This window comes from Aspergillus foveolatus (genome assembly GCF_047715535.1).
Source record: "Aspergillus foveolatus strain CBS 279.81 unplaced genomic scaffold BDW70scaffold_172, whole genome shotgun sequence".
Classification (NCBI taxonomy): domain Eukaryota; kingdom Fungi; phylum Ascomycota; class Eurotiomycetes; order Eurotiales; family Aspergillaceae; genus Aspergillus; species Aspergillus foveolatus.
The window spans coordinates 1,874-18,364 of NW_027396236.1; the positions used below are offsets into that span (position 1 = coordinate 1,874).

Sequence of the window (16,491 nt, forward strand, 5' to 3'; positions counted from 1 at the left end):
ACCACCGTGGATTTCACTACAATTGTCGATCGTTTTCTGAAGCTATGCTAATGATATCATTTAATATTCTGCCCGACGGCAGACCGCCTGGGCGAGGAGCCGGGCCAGGAGCCGGGCCATCATATTACGGGCCAGACATATGAGTTATGGCAACAGATAAGCAAAGAATGCTACGAAACCCCCTTGCAAATTGAGGCTGAGTGTGTCTATAAATATGTCCTGTAAGGTGTCCACGAGTTCTCCGAAATAGGCGAGTATCTCTCTTCCTGCAATGAATAGAAGAGAGAAATATTTTGAAGCCGTGGTAAGACTAGAGCGTGTGTAGTTTTGGAAGGATATTTTCTGATTCCGCCCAAAGGAAAACTGGTTCTGAAAGGATATTTTTCTGGAATATTGCCAAGAGCAGTGAATGGAGTATAGAAGGCTGGGCCGACTATGATGTCATTGTTAGATATCCGCCAATAATGTTCTTGTTTTCCCGGAGAAGTGGCAATGCAGGCAAACTCTCAAAAACTGCTGTGGTATGCTTTTTTGTCCGTAACTCTGGTCTTCCTTAAAGGCAACCATATAGTAATGTTTCTCCCCTGTCAGATTTCGGCGTTATCACTAGAGGACGACAATGGGTCTCACCTCCAGGCTCCTGTTTCAAACGAAGAAGACCGCACGCCTGACTCTCCGATCGCCGCTGATACATTGGAGAAGTCGAGGATTAAATGCGGGGCACTCAGTGGTGCCTCCCCCTCGTCGAGTCTCATATATCGCTATACTCCCACACCTACGCTTGTCCTCGACTCTTCCATGTCCATAATTGAAGTCTCTGACAGCCATGTCCGCCTATTCGGGAAGACTCGCGATTCCCTGCTGCACGCGACTGTTGGTGCAATAGAGCCAGCTGCCATTCCTGCACCCAACATCCCTATCCTCTATGGTGCTTTGCGCGCGGCCTGCTCGACAAATGAAGTCCAAGTAATTGAGGGGATCCTTACTCGAGAGAAAATCCCTTATAATTTACGGGTTACTCCAATCATGGAAGAGTCGACATTGCTCTTCTTCGTGTTGGAGGCGCATAGACTTACTGGGCAAGCCGCCAACTACCAGCATGCGTACATCAATGAAACCTATAAAATTCTTGTCGATACTGTCAAGGACTATGCCATCTTCATGATGGACCCTAAGGGTTATATTGCCACTTGGAACTCAGGCGCGGCGCTCCTCAAAGGATACAAAGCGAAGGAGATTATTGGCAAGCACTTCTCAGTCTTCTATGGTTCAGAAGATAGGGCGAGTGGCAAACCGGCAAGGGGATTGGCTGTCAGCCTGCGTGAAGGCCAGATGGAGGACGAAGGTTGGCGATATCGACACGACGGGTCTCGGTTCTGGGCCAACGTACTTATCACCCCGATATACCAGTTCGGCCGGCATGTTGGCTTTGTTAAAGTTACCCGTGACCTCACCGAGCGCAAGGAGGCAGAGACTCGCATGATCGCGGCTTTCGAAGAGTCGTCGCGCTTGAAAACAGATTTTCTGGCAAACATTAGCCATGAAATCCGTACTCCGATGAATGGTATACAGATCTCAATGTCCTTGCTGTCAGAGACTAGTCTCACTCAGCAACAGCGCGAGCACATAGAAATTGCCCAAGATGCTATGTCGCACCTGTTACGAGTCATCAATGACTTGCTTGACTACTCGAAACTTTCTTCCGGCTCTTTTTCTCTCCACTCTGACGTCGTAGATGTCAACGAGATAGTGGGTGCCGTTATACGGAATTGCCAGCCCGCTTTGAAGTCAGGGGTTGAAATGAGCACCACTATTCCTCCGGGCTTTCCCAAGTTGCTGCACGGAGATCCCTTGCGATATCGACAGGTGCTGCAGAACCTGGTGGACAACGCAGTCAAATATACGGAGAAGGGCTATGTTAAGGTTTTCGTTTACTGCCACGAAGACGAACAGCAGCCGGGTCGTTACACGGTCAGGACGGAGGTCGCGGATACAGGCATAGGACTCCCTGACTTTGCGGTTAATACTCTGTTCACCCCCTTCACGCGTTTCGCGAATTCGGTGGCGCGGACGTATCCTGGGACCGGGCTAGGCTTGTCCATCTGCAAGAGTTTGGCCGAGCTCATGGAGGGGACCATAGGCTATTCTCCAAATCCAGAGGGCCGAGGAGGCAGCATCTTTTGGTTTACTGTGAAGATGGCCCGCAGTCAGTCGATTGCCCGCTCACCCGTCTTACACACTAGTTCTCCGGCGCCAGCAAACGGCAATATCAAAGACGAATTACGGACATTGGCCCCTCAAAAACATATCTTGCTGGTAGAAGACAACCTAATCAACCACACAGTGATGCTGAAATTGCTGCGCAGATTGGGATTTGAGCGAATCGATGGGGCCTGGAATGGCTCTGAAGCGGTGCGATTGATCAAGCAGAAGCCGCTGTCCTATGATGTTGTCTTCATGGACATCTCCATGCCTGTCATGGATGGTCTGACGGCAACAACGCATATTCGCAAGATGGGTCTACAGATGCCGATTATTGCTGTTACGGGTAATGTGCTGAAGGGCGACAGAGACAAGTATCTTGCAACTGGAATGTCTGATTGTATCGCGAAGCCCGTGCATCGCGATCACCTGCTTAATGTGCTCTGGAAGTGGATCAGGGGGTAGTGTGTCTTTATAGTGATAACGACTTTTCCATATGATGCATGATTTTGTAATACCTTAAGTTGGTATTAGCAGGCAAGGGAAACATGAGCATGCTATTAGATCTTAAGCATAACCCACACAGGGGCCGGTGTGGGGATGATTTTCAGGAATGATGTTGCAAGTTCTGCAAAGAACTCAATACGCACGTATGTTCAAAGGGGAAAGGGAATTTCTTCTGTGTCACTCAATATATCGGGGGGTCAGATCCTTCTTTCTTTCCATTTCGACACCCCCCCTCGGGCTGCGCAGGCGCAAGGAAGCATCAAAAAGATAGCTAGGTACATGCCTAAAATCCAGATATTTGAGTCCCATAAGACCTATATAACGGCCTTAGTATAGTCCTGAAGGATTTATATCCCTTTATCCATATCCAATGCAATATAATATCCCTTGTGTCTTCCATGCAGGTATCTCAGTTGAAAGGTAGGGTTCTTGTCGTAGAAACTGGCTGGCTTGTAAAGATATCGTGGGCTCATTGGCTTGGTCAATTCTGGCTCATTGGCTTGGTCAATTCTGGCTCGTTGGCTCGGTCGATTCTGGCTCGTTGGCTCGGTCGATTCTGGCTCGTTGGCTCGGTCGATTCTGGCTCGTTGGCTCGGTCGATTCCGGCTCGTTGGCTCGGTAGATTCTGGCTCGTTGGCTTGACCAATTCTGGCTCGCTGGCTCGGTCGATTCTGGCTTGGGTTGGAGGCCCAGACAATAGTGATTGATAGACAAGACCAGTTGAATGTCATGTTAAAATTACCCCCCCTTGGTAATAGCAGGGGCTTGTCAAGTTATCCCATGGGTATCAGAAGTCATTCTGTATAGGTAATAATAACAGGAAAAGACTTCTTTAGCATGAGTTTGATCAGGATAGGCCTCGGCCCAGGGCCTGGGAAAACACACTATCTCTAGGTGAGAAGGTGTAAAGTTGCAGCAATATAACTGCTAAAAGCCTGGCTTGAAGCCACTATATGAGCCTCTATAATAGAAAGCTCCAAAATCTTCCCGTAGGAAAGTAAAAGTCTAGAGCAACCATCAGGAATTACAGCTCTGTAGACTATATGCACCTTTATACTTACTGTGACGGTGCATTTCAACAGTAAGGAGACATCCTTGCCAAGTACATACTATATAACAAGCAGTACTGGCCTTCCAAAGTTGTTTTTTATGCCTTGTGAGGCTCTCAGCGGCATATAAAGATGCCTACGTGGTCCCAATCTGGGGGTAAAGCCACGTTGAAGGATTCTACCCCCCCTGGACAGGGAAAGGGTAAAGAGAAACAGATAGCATGTTGCTCAGAGCTTTGAGAATCAATTCTGCATATCTATATCCAGCAAGAAACTGAATTCTCTCAGCATAGAGGGCTCATAACCTGTGGAAGCATGAAGGAGTCTGGTATTCAGGGGTGCGGATGCACAAGGAAGCTAGGCTAAATACTGATACGGAAATATGAGGCCACGTGATCTCCGGTGGACTGACCGGACATCGCCTGGTTCTAGAAGGTTCTCACCCTCTGTATGTATATATAGCGGGGGAACAGAAGAGTAAGAATAGAGCAATAAGAAGGAATCTATCGTCAACAAGATAGATGGTCAATCGTCATATGGCATCCGATCCTTAGTAGGCTACGTTGGTGTAGTTGATACAGTTTCCTCCTGCCCTTTCCCCTTTGAGCATATTCCACAACACAATAAGACCCATAGCAAAGCCAGTTTCATCAAAGTTATAGATATCCTCATCCTGAATACCCTACTGATCTTTAGTTTTCTGCAGCTCATTGAACCATTGGCTAATGATCCTAGGATCTTCACATAGTGCTCTTTGGCGATTAATCTTTCGTGCAAACCTAGTTTTGACCTCCGGGCGCCGCTTGGTAAACTCCGTAACCCAGTTTTTTCCAATAGGTAGAGATGGAGTTCAAAACTCCCTTTTCTCAAAACTCCCTGTCCAAGTCCCTGTAGGTATGGAGACATCGGGAGGGCTACAGGAGGTAGAGCGTTATTGCCAAGAAAGCGTGGGGGTTGCGCCGGTCGTCCGCGGAACATGGTGTGCCAAGGCCTAGGGAAGCACTACTACTAGCACGTTCAGCCACTTCTCATCTTTCCGAGTATTTTTCAGGTGGAAGGGATTCCCCTGACTTCCTCGCGTCTTGTTTACTCCTTTTCTCACCATCGCAGTTATCATAGCGGGGTTAAATAATTTTGATGGAGGAGGGGCCGAAGGCTCGGCGGACGGCTTTCTATGAGATAAAGAGATCTGGATCTGTATTATCGACTTCTGAGTAGCAAGACGAGACATGAGATTTCAACAAATCAGAGTATCAGAATTGCATTCTAACTGGCTACCCCATCCGCTCACCAAAATCCAGAAAAAGAGATATTTCGAGGAAGCCTATACACACCCTCCTCCTTGGCGTGTTCCTTCACCAATTCCTCTCGCAGCTCAAGGGCCTCTGCCAGATCCATTTGCATAACAGCCTCAGCGCCATCACCTCGATTCCAATCACTGTTGGGGCAGGACGTTTCGTGTAGATCAAAGGCGGTAGGTCGGATCGACAAGGGACAAGGTGAGAAAACAGCAGTGACCGGACTTAGAATTGTCCTAGAGCTGCACTGGGCCCATTCGGCGCTGGAAGGCGTTGGGGAAGGAGATCAGGCGGCCCGCAGGCATCGTCACCTCCCCGGGTTGTTGCCAGCCCGGACTATACTGGATGTCTTCCACTCCAAAAAGCCTTCCCATATACTTGAGGTCCCATAAGGCGTTCTTCATGTAAATGTCGTCAGGCTTATCCGGATCGGCATCGGAATCGATGGCACTGATTCGGTCATAAACCCAGGTAGGGCCCGATTTGACACATCTCTGCCGGAAGCTGATTTGTGGCTCGGCCATGTTCACCATATCAAACGCGTATACGGCGTTGACGACTATGCGTTCGTTTGCATTTCCTTCAATGTGCCAATCCGCGCCAGGGAAGGATGGCATCTCAGGGTTTAGCTCGATGCTGTGCAACCGAACGACCACCTGAAGACCCTGCTCGCAATGCAATCGTGTAGAACTGGTGATCGTCAGTATCCTCTTCCTTTGGTGCGTACATCCATTCGTAGGGTTCCAACCACGGATGTGCATTCATGAATTCAGCGTGTTCGAACTCCGGACTGCAAACGTAATAATGATGCGACGGCCCGACGAATGGCTTGCCCGTCCCCCCTGCTTTCCAGTCCTCGTAGGAATATGCAGCCCGGGTTCCGAGTGCTCAAAAACGAATGTGTGTGCATACCTGGTTAAGGCCGTGCGAAGCAACCCCCAGCGGTTCTTCCAATCCCGCGGGATCCTTTGCGTTCTGACCCGGTGCCAGTGTACGGGATCGGTGGATTCAGGTTCCTGAAGGTATGTCTCCACTTGAGCACACATAGCTTCATACTCCTCGGCAGAGAGCTTGCCCTCCTCTTCCTTGGGGGGCAATTTCTTCGCCCATTCAGGGAACTGGGCTTTCCACTCGACTCCGTAAGTACGGATTCGCATGGGCTCACGAGGCAGGGGACGCAATCTCCGTGGAGGCCAAGCTCTTTCATCCACTTCTGGCGAACCAAGATCTCGTTCCATTGTTTGATGCTGCCGGAGATCACGGCCTCAATCACCGAGTACATCTCACGGTTTGTTGGGTGGAGATTGTTGATGTAAGACGAAATATGAACATTTGTAGAGCCAGGCGGACCCGTGAATTTGACCTCACTTGGCAGCCACTGGAATTTCGAGGACCAGATGGACCCACCAGCTTTCAGTGTCCAGTTGGCGCCCCCCTGTACCACATGTGGCCGATCTGACACAATCTGATCCTCTTGAGTGCATGAAGACCAGGCATTCGCGCATGCCACACGATTGTCCTCCGTTCAATAATTTTGTTCTCCCAAAGACACGAGGACAAAGATGGGTCGACGATATTCATCACACCTGCTTCTGACTTCTGCCGAACGGCTTGGTGAGATAGCCTTTCGACCAAATTAGACAGTTGGGACTTCAGAGCGGCCGAGATGGTCGTATCGGATTTACAGACGCCGCTATCTGTGTTGAAGACTACCAAGCGGCCATCTCGCTCGAATTGTCGAGCCTTGCCTTGCAGCTCTTGCAAGCACCAGCCCCAGGTCTTGTCATTGATCAGCGACGCAGATGCAATGGCCTCTTCTCGCCACTGCGCAGTCACGTGCTGGTCAAAGATGGCGCGGTGCCAACCCGGCCGGTCGGTGATGGCATTGATGAGACGGAGGATGGCTAGTTCTTTAGCGGTTAGAATAGGAGCTCGCCAGCTATTGACCCCTGTGGCGAACTGACTGTGGGAGAGTAAGACATTGATAGGAAGACTATGAGGCCGGGGACGTGAAGGGGCCCAGACTTGTTATTTAAGGGAGTCTGAGAGATGTCGGCTATTGTTTTGTGTTGGAGGGAAGAAGATGGATGGGAATGATCAGAGAGGAAGAGAGTGCGAAGTATAAGTAGTGGTAGGTACTAGGTAGTTATGGTTAACTAAGAAATCCCCCCTAGGTAAGCCGAACCTAGACCAACCTAAGCTACCTAACGTGCCTAACGCATCGGATCACAACTAAGGGCCCTAAGGGCACTTCTTCCTGAGCTCGCTAAGTGACAGATTCGCCTCCCGAATGATCCGTTAGAGGATCTTGAACTTCATGTCCCCCGTGGCCTTCTTGTCATTGCGCAGGGTCTCAGCTGCCGTGGTGATTTTCTGCGCCAGACCCTCGATCCCATTGTTCTTCTCCGCCGTTTTGTCCACGTCGTACGTGGTATATTTCAGTCCATCCGAAGTGATTGCCGGCTTCCTCTCCAACTCCACCCCTGCTGCTTTCTCCAGCTTCGGGATGAACCATTTCATTTTGTCCGCCTGCCGCACTTCTCCCAGCAACTCCAATGCCTCGATCATTTTTTGTTTTTGGTCCTGGTATTTATTCAACTTGGTGCCCATCGCGATCCCCCTCATTCCTCGAATGGTGGTAGCCACGGATGGATTCTTCGCTTCTTTCGGATAGAGTCTTTCTTGGTCATAGTCGGCCACGAATCCCGCTTCTCGCAGATTCCTCGATGTTTCGACGAGCGGCGTGCTACCGGCGTTGTCGAGAATTTCCTTGAACCGGGCCTTGTTGTTATCGTTGGTGCCCCTAGCTTCCTCGGAACTAATGTATTTCACAAACTCGGCAAAGCTAGGCTCCGTTTTGCCTGCCGGTATAGGGCACTCCGGGGCAATCAAACGGCGCTTGGGATCGGTGACATGCTGACGTTCCAGCAGATAGGCTTGGTAGAAAAATGTATCTGCTCCGCCGGCCGCGTTGAGCGCCTCGATGATTCCGGCTAGCAGTTGCAAGAGCATGCAGAGCAGTAGAAATAGTACTTATTTTATAGTAATAGAACAATTGTTGATAGATACCTGATGTGTCAATTAATGGTGGGGAATGGGGAAGGATAGGATAGGTATACTTAATACTTACTTGCCTACTTACCTTAGATAATAACTGAATTATATACTTCTATATTAAACTACAACTAACCTATAGATTACCTCCTAATTTCCTGCCCTTTCTACCTATAACCTTCCTCTGGTAACCTCCTTGGGATCCACAAATTTGATTTCTACTACTAGAAATTACTTATTTATTATCATCCATTGAGAAACCAACCCTACAGTTACTGGTGAAGCATGTGCATTTTAGGTCAATCTGCGCGGCTCCGAGTTATCTCCTGGTTAAAACCCACTGGGGCTTCGGTTAGATAGTTTTTCGTAGGTAGGCTCACTTGTTAGTCATTCCTGAACCTTGTTTATCTAACCAGGAGGTACGTCGTTCATTGGCCAGAAGGGTCTTGTAGTTGTGTCTCGGTGTTGTAAAACCTATATTAACTAACCAGGAGAGCGCCCTTGGACCAGCAGGGTGTCTGCATTCCATCTTAAGGCCTTCCTCTGTTTGACGTTACATTGCGTGCAACTACTAACTAGAAACCTACCCAAGGGTGCCTGGCAGAGATTTCAGCTAGCCAAGTGGCGAATAGTAAACAAACCATTTCGAACTATTATAAAGCTAGAGGGCGCGATGGCCAACATCAAGGTGAGGCCAAGGCAGCTAAGTTAGGGCTGAGGCTGGAGATCCACAGAGGCTCAGGAACAGCTGTCGGAAATTCCCGGATGGAATTTAGATTATCGCCCCAGTGTTGCCCTAAGAGCTCAGGGAGTGGGTCTTTCGATGCCAAGGGTCCTATAAAATACGGTATGGAAGAACTTCGCTCACCAGAAAGGGACCGTCGATTTCAGATATATGTCGCTAACTCTGTGTGGTGGCTACTAGCACGAGCGTAAGTCTCAGTCAGGCTAGGGCTAGCGACGGCCCTAGGTTCCTGTCATAATACTAGTCGGTCTGCTACCTGTAACCATTATCACATTGCAAAGACTGATATCGAAGAAGCCCAATAGTCTTGGTGGATATGAGAGATTTTTCAGCTCATCGGACCATCCTAGACAGTATCAGGGGCTTTTTTTCGGAGCTTTTCTATATGGCTTTACAGTAGTAATGGGCTCCAGTAGGGAGGGTACTTATATACAAACTCGAAGTACCTGCACTTCTTTACACCAATTATCTCACCACCACCTCACTCTCTTTTGTATCTGTTCTCCCTAAGCCTTATATATGTCTGCTTAAAAGATGCTTCATTCTCTAGCCACAAAATCCAAGGTTCTGAGGCTCGCCACAATGCAACCTCTACATTCGCTTCTAATATTACTATTTCTTATAACAAACGCCTTTTGTCTTTCTTCAGTGGCAGTTGTAAACGCCTATTGGTCCACTTATGAGAATCAGACTTTTAATCTCAATGTTATTCAGGCATTCGCACGTCTAAACGGTACATGGTCCCCGGAGATTCGTTCATTTACAACATTGGAGGATCTGGCAAGTATTCTCTCAGGACAATCGGCTCTTTTCAGCAATGCTACGAACGTTTCAAAATATACAGATTATCGAAGCCGTCACGTCCACAGTCGATCCCCTAGGCGTCATCATCACCATGGCTCATCCCTTGACCACCGATCTTCGCACACGAATAATGTACTTACCACTAGAGCGAAGGAGCCCAAGGCTGTATTTGCACACTTTATGGTAAGCCTACCTACATATATGATGTCGTTGTTAGCACTCCTACCTTTACATGATGGGATTTTGATGCAACTCTTCTCATCTCAAACTATCTGCTATTCTTGGACTACGCTGTCAACACAGTATCTGGTTGTTCTTGCTAATCCTTTCACAGGTCGAAAATGCCGAAGACTGGAACTTGGGTGCCTGGGAAGACGAGATAAACCTCGCCCGCCTAGCCCACATCGACGGCTTCGCGCTCAACTTCGGATCCGGCGTCGACTACGACTTAGCATTCCTCAAAGCCTTCGTCGCCGCCGACAATCTAGGCTTCAAAGTTGTTTTCTCCTTCGACTATGCCGGCAATGGTCCCTTTATGAAGGATATCGTGATTGAAACACTCCGTTTCTGGACGCCATATGACATGTACTATCATTTTCGAGGCAAGCCGCTGGTCTCAACATTTGAGGGTCCAGCCAATGCGGCCGACTGGAAGGACATCAAGACCGCGGTCGACCGTTTCTTTATGCCCGATTGGTCGTCGCTAGGGGCTAAAGATGCGCTGGCCCTCAAAACAGTGGATGGGCTGTTTAACTGGGCGGCTTGGCCCTGGGGAAATACGAACATGGATACTTATGTTGATGCATCGTATCTGGATTATTTGGAGAGGGATGGCGGGAAGCCTTATATGATGCCAGTTTCGCCGTGGTTTTATACCAATTTACCTGGCTATAACAAGAATTGGCTTTGGCGCGGTAAGTAAGAGGTCCAAGTCTTGATTACTTCGGTTCCTTGTGAGGCGTGATTTCTGTGCTGACAGATGACCGACGAACCAGGAGACGACCTATGGAGAGATCGCTGGGAAGAGGTCATGGTCGTGCAGCCGGACCTGGTTCAGATCATCAGTTGGAACTTCGGAGAGTCACACTACATCGGTCCCCTGCCAAAGGGCGACTACAAGGCCTTTGAGGTCGGACAAGCCCCCTATGACTACACCACCAGGATACCGCACGATGCCTGGCGCAAGCTCCTCCCATACTGGATCGCTGGATCGACACATACAAAAAAGGCAAGGCATCGATTTTGGAAGAGCTGCTCGTTGGCTGGTACCGTCCGAACCCAGCCAGGGCTTGCAATAGTGGCGGGACAACCGGCAACACGGCCCAGCAGCTTCAGATTGAGTTTGATCCTGCGAAGGTCGCGCAGGATATCATAGTCTTCTCTGCAGTCCTGACCTCCGACGCTAGTATATCCGTAACGGTTGGCGGAGTGGCCCTGCCCGCAAAATGGGAAAACAAACCCAGCGGCGGCGTGGGTGTTTATCATGGAAGCGTGGCTTACGGCAGTAATCGCGGTGCTGTCAAGGTCTCCATCTCGCGCTCTGGAAATACGATTGTATCGTTTACTGGGACAGATATCACCACGAACTGTCGGGACGGGTACACAAACTGGAACGCGTGGGTTGGGAGTGCCACGGGCCCGAAACTAGCTGAAGCCGTCTCGCTTAAACTTGCTATTGACAAGCAGCAGTGTATTATGGGCACGGCAAAGGGTAAGTTCAAGGGCCTTTGTGAGTTTACCTGCAGTTATGGATACTGTCCCATTGGCGCTTGTGTCTGCCTGGAGCTCGGACCGCCCAAGGAGCTCCCAGAGCCAACAGGGGTAAAAGGGTACCCGATCGCCGGCGAGGGTTCCAGCTATATTGGTCTTTGTGACTTGGCCTGTAATTATGGTTACTGCCCGTCCGGCGCGTGCGGGACAACTGAGGTATCCCTAACTGAGCCCACAGTGTCGCCTTTCCTCCCATCTGCCTGCACTTCTGGCACAGCACAGGACAGCTTCATTGGTCTCTATCAGTATGCATGCTATTTTGGATTCTGTCCGATGAATCACTGCACCTGTACCTCGACCGGGGCGTTGGTCCCTCCGCCTGCTCAGAATCCAGACTATGATGGGAATGGATATTAGATTATGACGACTCGGGCCTCTGCAGCTTCGCCTGCTCACGCGGCTACTGCCCTGAGACTGCCTGCAAGAGGTACCACCCGAATGAGGTCGTCATGTGCAACGATGACTCTGAAGATCCCGAATGTCTAACAAATGCCCTCGCGGACTCCGAAGCTTGCGACCTGTCACTAACATTTAATACAACGGCCGATCTTGAGAGCTCCATCTCCACAATTCCGAGCAGCTGTATCGGCATCCACGCAATGCAAATCCTTCTCAAACTCTTGAAGGACACCAAGGCAAACTACAGCCGTTGACAATGACTATGACTACTGGTTCGACGACTACGTCAAGTACATGCACCGCGTCGTCCCGGAACAAATCTGGGCATTTGTCTCTTATGGCGACAAAGGGCCGGGCAATAAATACTTTGACTGCACGCTGCAAGACGGTGACCATCATGACCCTCAAACCTGCCCTGTCTGATCCATCGCGATGTCTTACCACGTTGACTACGACTTCAATGACGACGAGAGATTCTGGAATGCCGTAGCCGAGCGCGGGATTCAAAAAGACTGGATTAGTTTCGATGATTGGGATATCGTGAAGCCTTGTCCCCCAAGGATCCTTTGCGACCGGATGCGTGCCGGGATGGTACAGTTGTGTTGGAAGATTACCCACATCCGGCCGATGATATGACTTTCGCGAATCCAAAGGATATTATAAGCAAGAGTAACGGCAAATTCGACCAGTTGGAGCTGGACATTGTAATGACCTGGACGGAGATGATGTTTGGCTTTTGGGACGGGGACTACTACGACGCAGTCGAGGCTGTCTCACTTCCTGTATTTATGCTCGTGCAGGCGGTCGAGTCAATGGAGCAGGTCAAACAGCTCGGCAAGGAAGAAAAGGAGTACGAGGAGAAAGAGCTAATCATGAAGATTCTCACCGCTGTCCTGGTCGTTGTGCCCTTTGCAGGGGAGATCATCGGCGAGATCGCGGGGCTGGCTTGGGTGGTTGAGGCTGCCATTGTGGTTGATGTTTTAGGCAACGCCGCGATGGGTGTGTATGATGTTGTCAAAAACAAGGGGAGCCCAGCTATGGCTGTACTAGATTTGCTTCTGGGTGCTTCAGGAGGTAGGACGGGGAACAATTATTCGAATGCGGCGTTAAAGAGGCGGGAGATGGGGGCGGAGGATGTGAGCAAGTTTGGGGACGTTTTTAAGCGTCATGATGATGCGTTGAGGAGGGTGATTCCTGTGGACCGGTGTAAGGCTTGAAGGGAGTTTTTTATATCTATTAAGGGGTATTTGTTTCTCTTGGCCGTAGCTTTCTTTACCAGCTTGACAAGTCTAACGTGACACCCTAGCCAGTCAAGCACTGGGGATATTCGGGGCTTCTCAATATAAGTAAGCTAGATATCTTAGATAGAATCCGCCCGTGGATCCACACAGTGGACGCCAGTTTATTGCAAACGTAATTGATCCAGGTGTCACAGGCTATGGCCTGGATCTTGGTTGTCGGCCATGCCCTCAACCTGGTTCTAAATAAGGTTTCTGCAACATCAGTGTACAGCCTCGGAATTGCGGCCTCGTAGGAAAAGAGATCCGTCCTCATAACTTCGGGAAAGAGATCCGTCGGCATGCAAGTCCGGGAAGTCGGAAGTCTTGACGTATGATTGGGAAAGGTTGATAAAAGGGAGGAAGATACTTGCGCTTCTATCTTTTGTTTCCTTCTCTAAGCTTGTGATATTCGTTTATACAGGACAGCCGGCTGAGAATAATACTGCCTACGCCCGTTACATTACTTGCTATAAATATTCCTGAACAAGGGGCCAGGAAGTATAACCCTGTGTGCTAGACAAATACCTTGGTATCTGCCAGCATGGTCATGATACTCTTAATATTAATTATAGGTAGACTGTCTTTACTTGAGACCGGTGGAGCAAATCATGTACTCGGCGAAGTAATGATTTTCTCTTTCCCCAATGACTCTGGCAAGCACCTCCACTAGGTCCTGCAGAACGGTGAACGAGAAGGTCGTGTATGGATTGAAATTTGCGCGGAAGACAGGTTCCGCTTGCTCAAGCAATGTTTTCACGGGGAACATTCCCATAAAAGACTCGGTTGAAGGATGATGTAGTGGAGTCCTGATTCAATCAGGTATTCCTCAGCGTAGCGCTTGCAGTCATGATTCATTAATTCCCGGAGTTGCGGGTGCAGCACAGAGGAGCGGATGAAGTGCTTGAAAGTCCCATTCCAGGCCTCGTGAGACGCGGCCTCAACCATGGCGTGGCCGATTTCTGTCTCCTGCGAATGAAATGTTGGGGCGATATGTATGACGGTCGTGACGCCAGCCAGAATCCGGCCTATGTATTCTGGGTTGGCTATATCGCCCTGCACCACCTCGGCCTCCGGATCACGCGTCTTGAGAACTGTCTCAGAATGGAAGCTATGGGCAGCTAGGCGGAGCTTTTTCCATTTCCCGTTGAGAAGCGGGATCAGGTGGGAACATTGTTTACCACAAGCGCAGGTGAGAAGGACAATGTCATTCTCAAAGTCGATAGCCACATTTTTAGGCACTCAAGATCTATCCAACTAACGGGCAATAAAAGGAAAGCAGATTTCAGGATGGTTGGGACTGAGGCGGGTTTATTATGTATATTGCCTTACAAGAGTGCGGCCAACAAACAGCATTACGTTATCCATCGCGATGAAGTCATGAAACTGAGATTACGAAGCTGGTGGAGTGGTGGGGTAGGGCCAGTGAAGCACACCTACTTCCTACTCTCCACACCCTTGACAGCAATGCATTGGGTTACTGTACGACATTTCAAAACGGAGTGGAGCTATCCACTGGCTTTACATATATACCGTAATCAAGACGAAGTGCTGGATGGCTCATTGATGAATAGCCCCTTTTCCAGCGGAACTTTCCAGATCATAAAAGGCGTACTGCTGCAAAAGATATGGGGATCTTGGCTCGTTTCAAAAGTCCCAAGGTGGATGGAACTCATAACACATGCGATCAATTATGTTTCTGCCTGTCTGATAGTGGAGGGGCGACTGCATTGTAGAAACTGTTGATTTGGAATCCTTCCCAGGCTACTGGTACTGAATAGCGAGGGACGAGTGGTACGCGGAGCAGGTTATCATTCCGGCCCCGAGTGCATGGTAAGCACTTACGTTCAACTGGGTGTCCTTTTCCAACTGGCTTAAACCAAAGGTAAAGTGACATCAGTTTTCAGATCTCAACCTCTGTTTACTATGCAACACATCTCCTGTCTATGCAGCCAGCTCGACGGATTCGAGGCTTCACCCCATGGGTAGAGAATCAACCTTGCTTCTGCTAGAACGAGAGTGGGCATTCCAGCTCAATGCAAGATACTCGATAGATGATTCTCAATTACAACTCTGGTAAGCACTTCCCCTCACAAAGTCTACCAGGTCTTTATGCCGGTGTGACCTAGACCCAAGATGTAAGCTACCAACCTGCAGTCACAGTCATGTGCGACGGGGCATCTATGGACTGATGAACCTGTACATTGCCTACCAGGAAGCTCAGTCAATAGGATCCTTCCGTTCAAGCTCGACGTTAGTTGACCTTTGTTTCTTACAGAACTCTCGTCAACATTAACTTACGGAGTGATAGTCTTCTGAGATTCATTCAGTCTTACATCAACGACCGGTTTATACTGGTTTCAGTCGGCAATGACTGTCTCTAACTGGCGAGCATAATGGCCTCTTTGCAACACTATACCATACGCGGACAAGGCGGAGGACATGTGTAACCTGGAACACATTTTAGTCTAGAGATGGCCGAGCCACTAAACTGGAGTCCCAAGTCTACGCCCAAAAGCCTGCGGCTTTGTTCGAGTTATCACGATTGCGATTTGATTATTAGATCAACTATTTCACCCGACTCGCAAGGGCTGCATCTACTAACAACTTAATATATATTGTCCCATACCCAGAAAAAGCCAGCCTCTGCCTGTCACTTCCGTTTCTGTCGCGCCCGGGAAATGAAATACAGAAATACACTCGTCATATATCGAAAAACTGACTCAGTGGTTCTTGACTAACTGGTTTGCAATAGCCACAATGAGACTATCGAACAGTTCGTTGAGATCTTCACGCAAAACCGCCATGTAGTCTTCTAGCAGTGGCGAACCCTCAGCGATCCAGCGGAAGCGGGTCTTGTTGGCCTAAGGCGGTCCAAGACAGTTGTCCCAAAGGCGATCATGTCCGGATACTCAGGTCTTCTGACTTGGAAAGTCATGGAATGTTTAGAAGAGTTGTATCCTGTAAGTTCCTCGAAGAAGGTTTATTATTGACCCTTATTTTTTGCCGGCCGGATAGACATAGTCAAAAGTGCGATTGCTACCCAGCCCAAATAACAGACTTGGCACCTGGGTACCATGGCTTTTCAGCACCGAAACCAGCCACAAGACCCCAAACCTCACCAATAGGGGCGTCGATATTGCGAGTGATGGTGGTATAGTGAACCAATGAGGCCTTACACATATTCCAAAAAGTTGACGGAGCAAGGATGTTCCGACAATTTCAGGTAGTAGGGGAACCTCAAAATTTCGGGTCAATGTCAAGATGATGGTAACGGAATGTTGACAATGTCTAGAGCTGTATACGGTCCGTTAACGGCAAACTTTTCCCAAACCGCGAACCGGACCTGATAAGCAAAAAGTAATCAGGTTAGACCGGATAAAAAA

At 49.1% G+C, this 16,491-nt stretch overlaps 5 protein-coding genes across 5 annotated transcripts; 3 read left to right on the forward strand and 2 right to left on the reverse strand.

Moving 5' to 3' along the window:
• The first annotated feature begins 527 nt into the window (after window positions 1–527).
• On the forward strand, window positions 528–3,244 carry BDW70DRAFT_145681 (uncharacterized protein). Its single transcript, XM_073738464.1, has one exon. The coding sequence runs from the start codon at window positions 574–576 to the stop codon at window positions 2,665–2,667; it is 2,094 nt and encodes a 697-aa protein (XP_073590730.1). The 5' UTR covers window positions 528–573; the 3' UTR covers window positions 2,668–3,244.
• A 2,048-nt stretch (window positions 3,245–5,292) lies between these two features.
• On the reverse strand, window positions 5,293–7,038 carry BDW70DRAFT_164986 (uncharacterized protein; the record flags this gene model as incomplete). The annotated part of the gene is made up of 5 exons (XM_073741618.1): window positions 5,293–5,746; window positions 5,969–6,186; window positions 6,279–6,521; window positions 6,569–6,966; window positions 7,017–7,038. 5 exons carry the CDS (start codon window positions 7,036–7,038, stop codon window positions 5,293–5,295), a joined length of 1,335 nt encoding a protein of 444 aa, XP_073590731.1.
• Window positions 7,039–7,354: 316 nt separating this feature from the next.
• BDW70DRAFT_164987 (uncharacterized protein) lies at window positions 7,355–8,068 on the reverse strand (the record flags this gene model as incomplete). Its single annotated transcript, XM_073741619.1, has 1 exon — window positions 7,355–8,068. The coding sequence occupies one exon, from the start codon at window positions 8,066–8,068 to the stop codon at window positions 7,355–7,357; it is 714 nt and encodes a 237-aa protein (XP_073590732.1).
• Window positions 8,069–8,783: 715 nt separating this feature from the next.
• On the forward strand, window positions 8,784–12,082 carry BDW70DRAFT_164988 (glycoside hydrolase family 71 protein; the record flags this gene model as incomplete). The annotated part of the gene is made up of 5 exons (XM_073741620.1): window positions 8,784–8,798; window positions 9,994–10,573; window positions 10,655–10,788; window positions 10,821–11,718; window positions 11,787–12,082. The coding sequence occupies 5 exons, from the start codon at window positions 8,784–8,786 to the stop codon at window positions 12,080–12,082; spliced, it is 1,923 nt and encodes a 640-aa protein (XP_073590733.1).
• Window positions 12,083–12,260: 178 nt separating this feature from the next.
• BDW70DRAFT_164989 (uncharacterized protein) lies at window positions 12,261–13,045 on the forward strand (the record flags this gene model as incomplete). The annotated part of the gene is made up of 2 exons (XM_073741621.1): window positions 12,261–12,419; window positions 12,482–13,045. The coding sequence occupies 2 exons, from the start codon at window positions 12,261–12,263 to the stop codon at window positions 13,043–13,045; spliced, it is 723 nt and encodes a 240-aa protein (XP_073590734.1).
• Window positions 13,046–16,491: the final 3,446 nt, after the last annotated feature.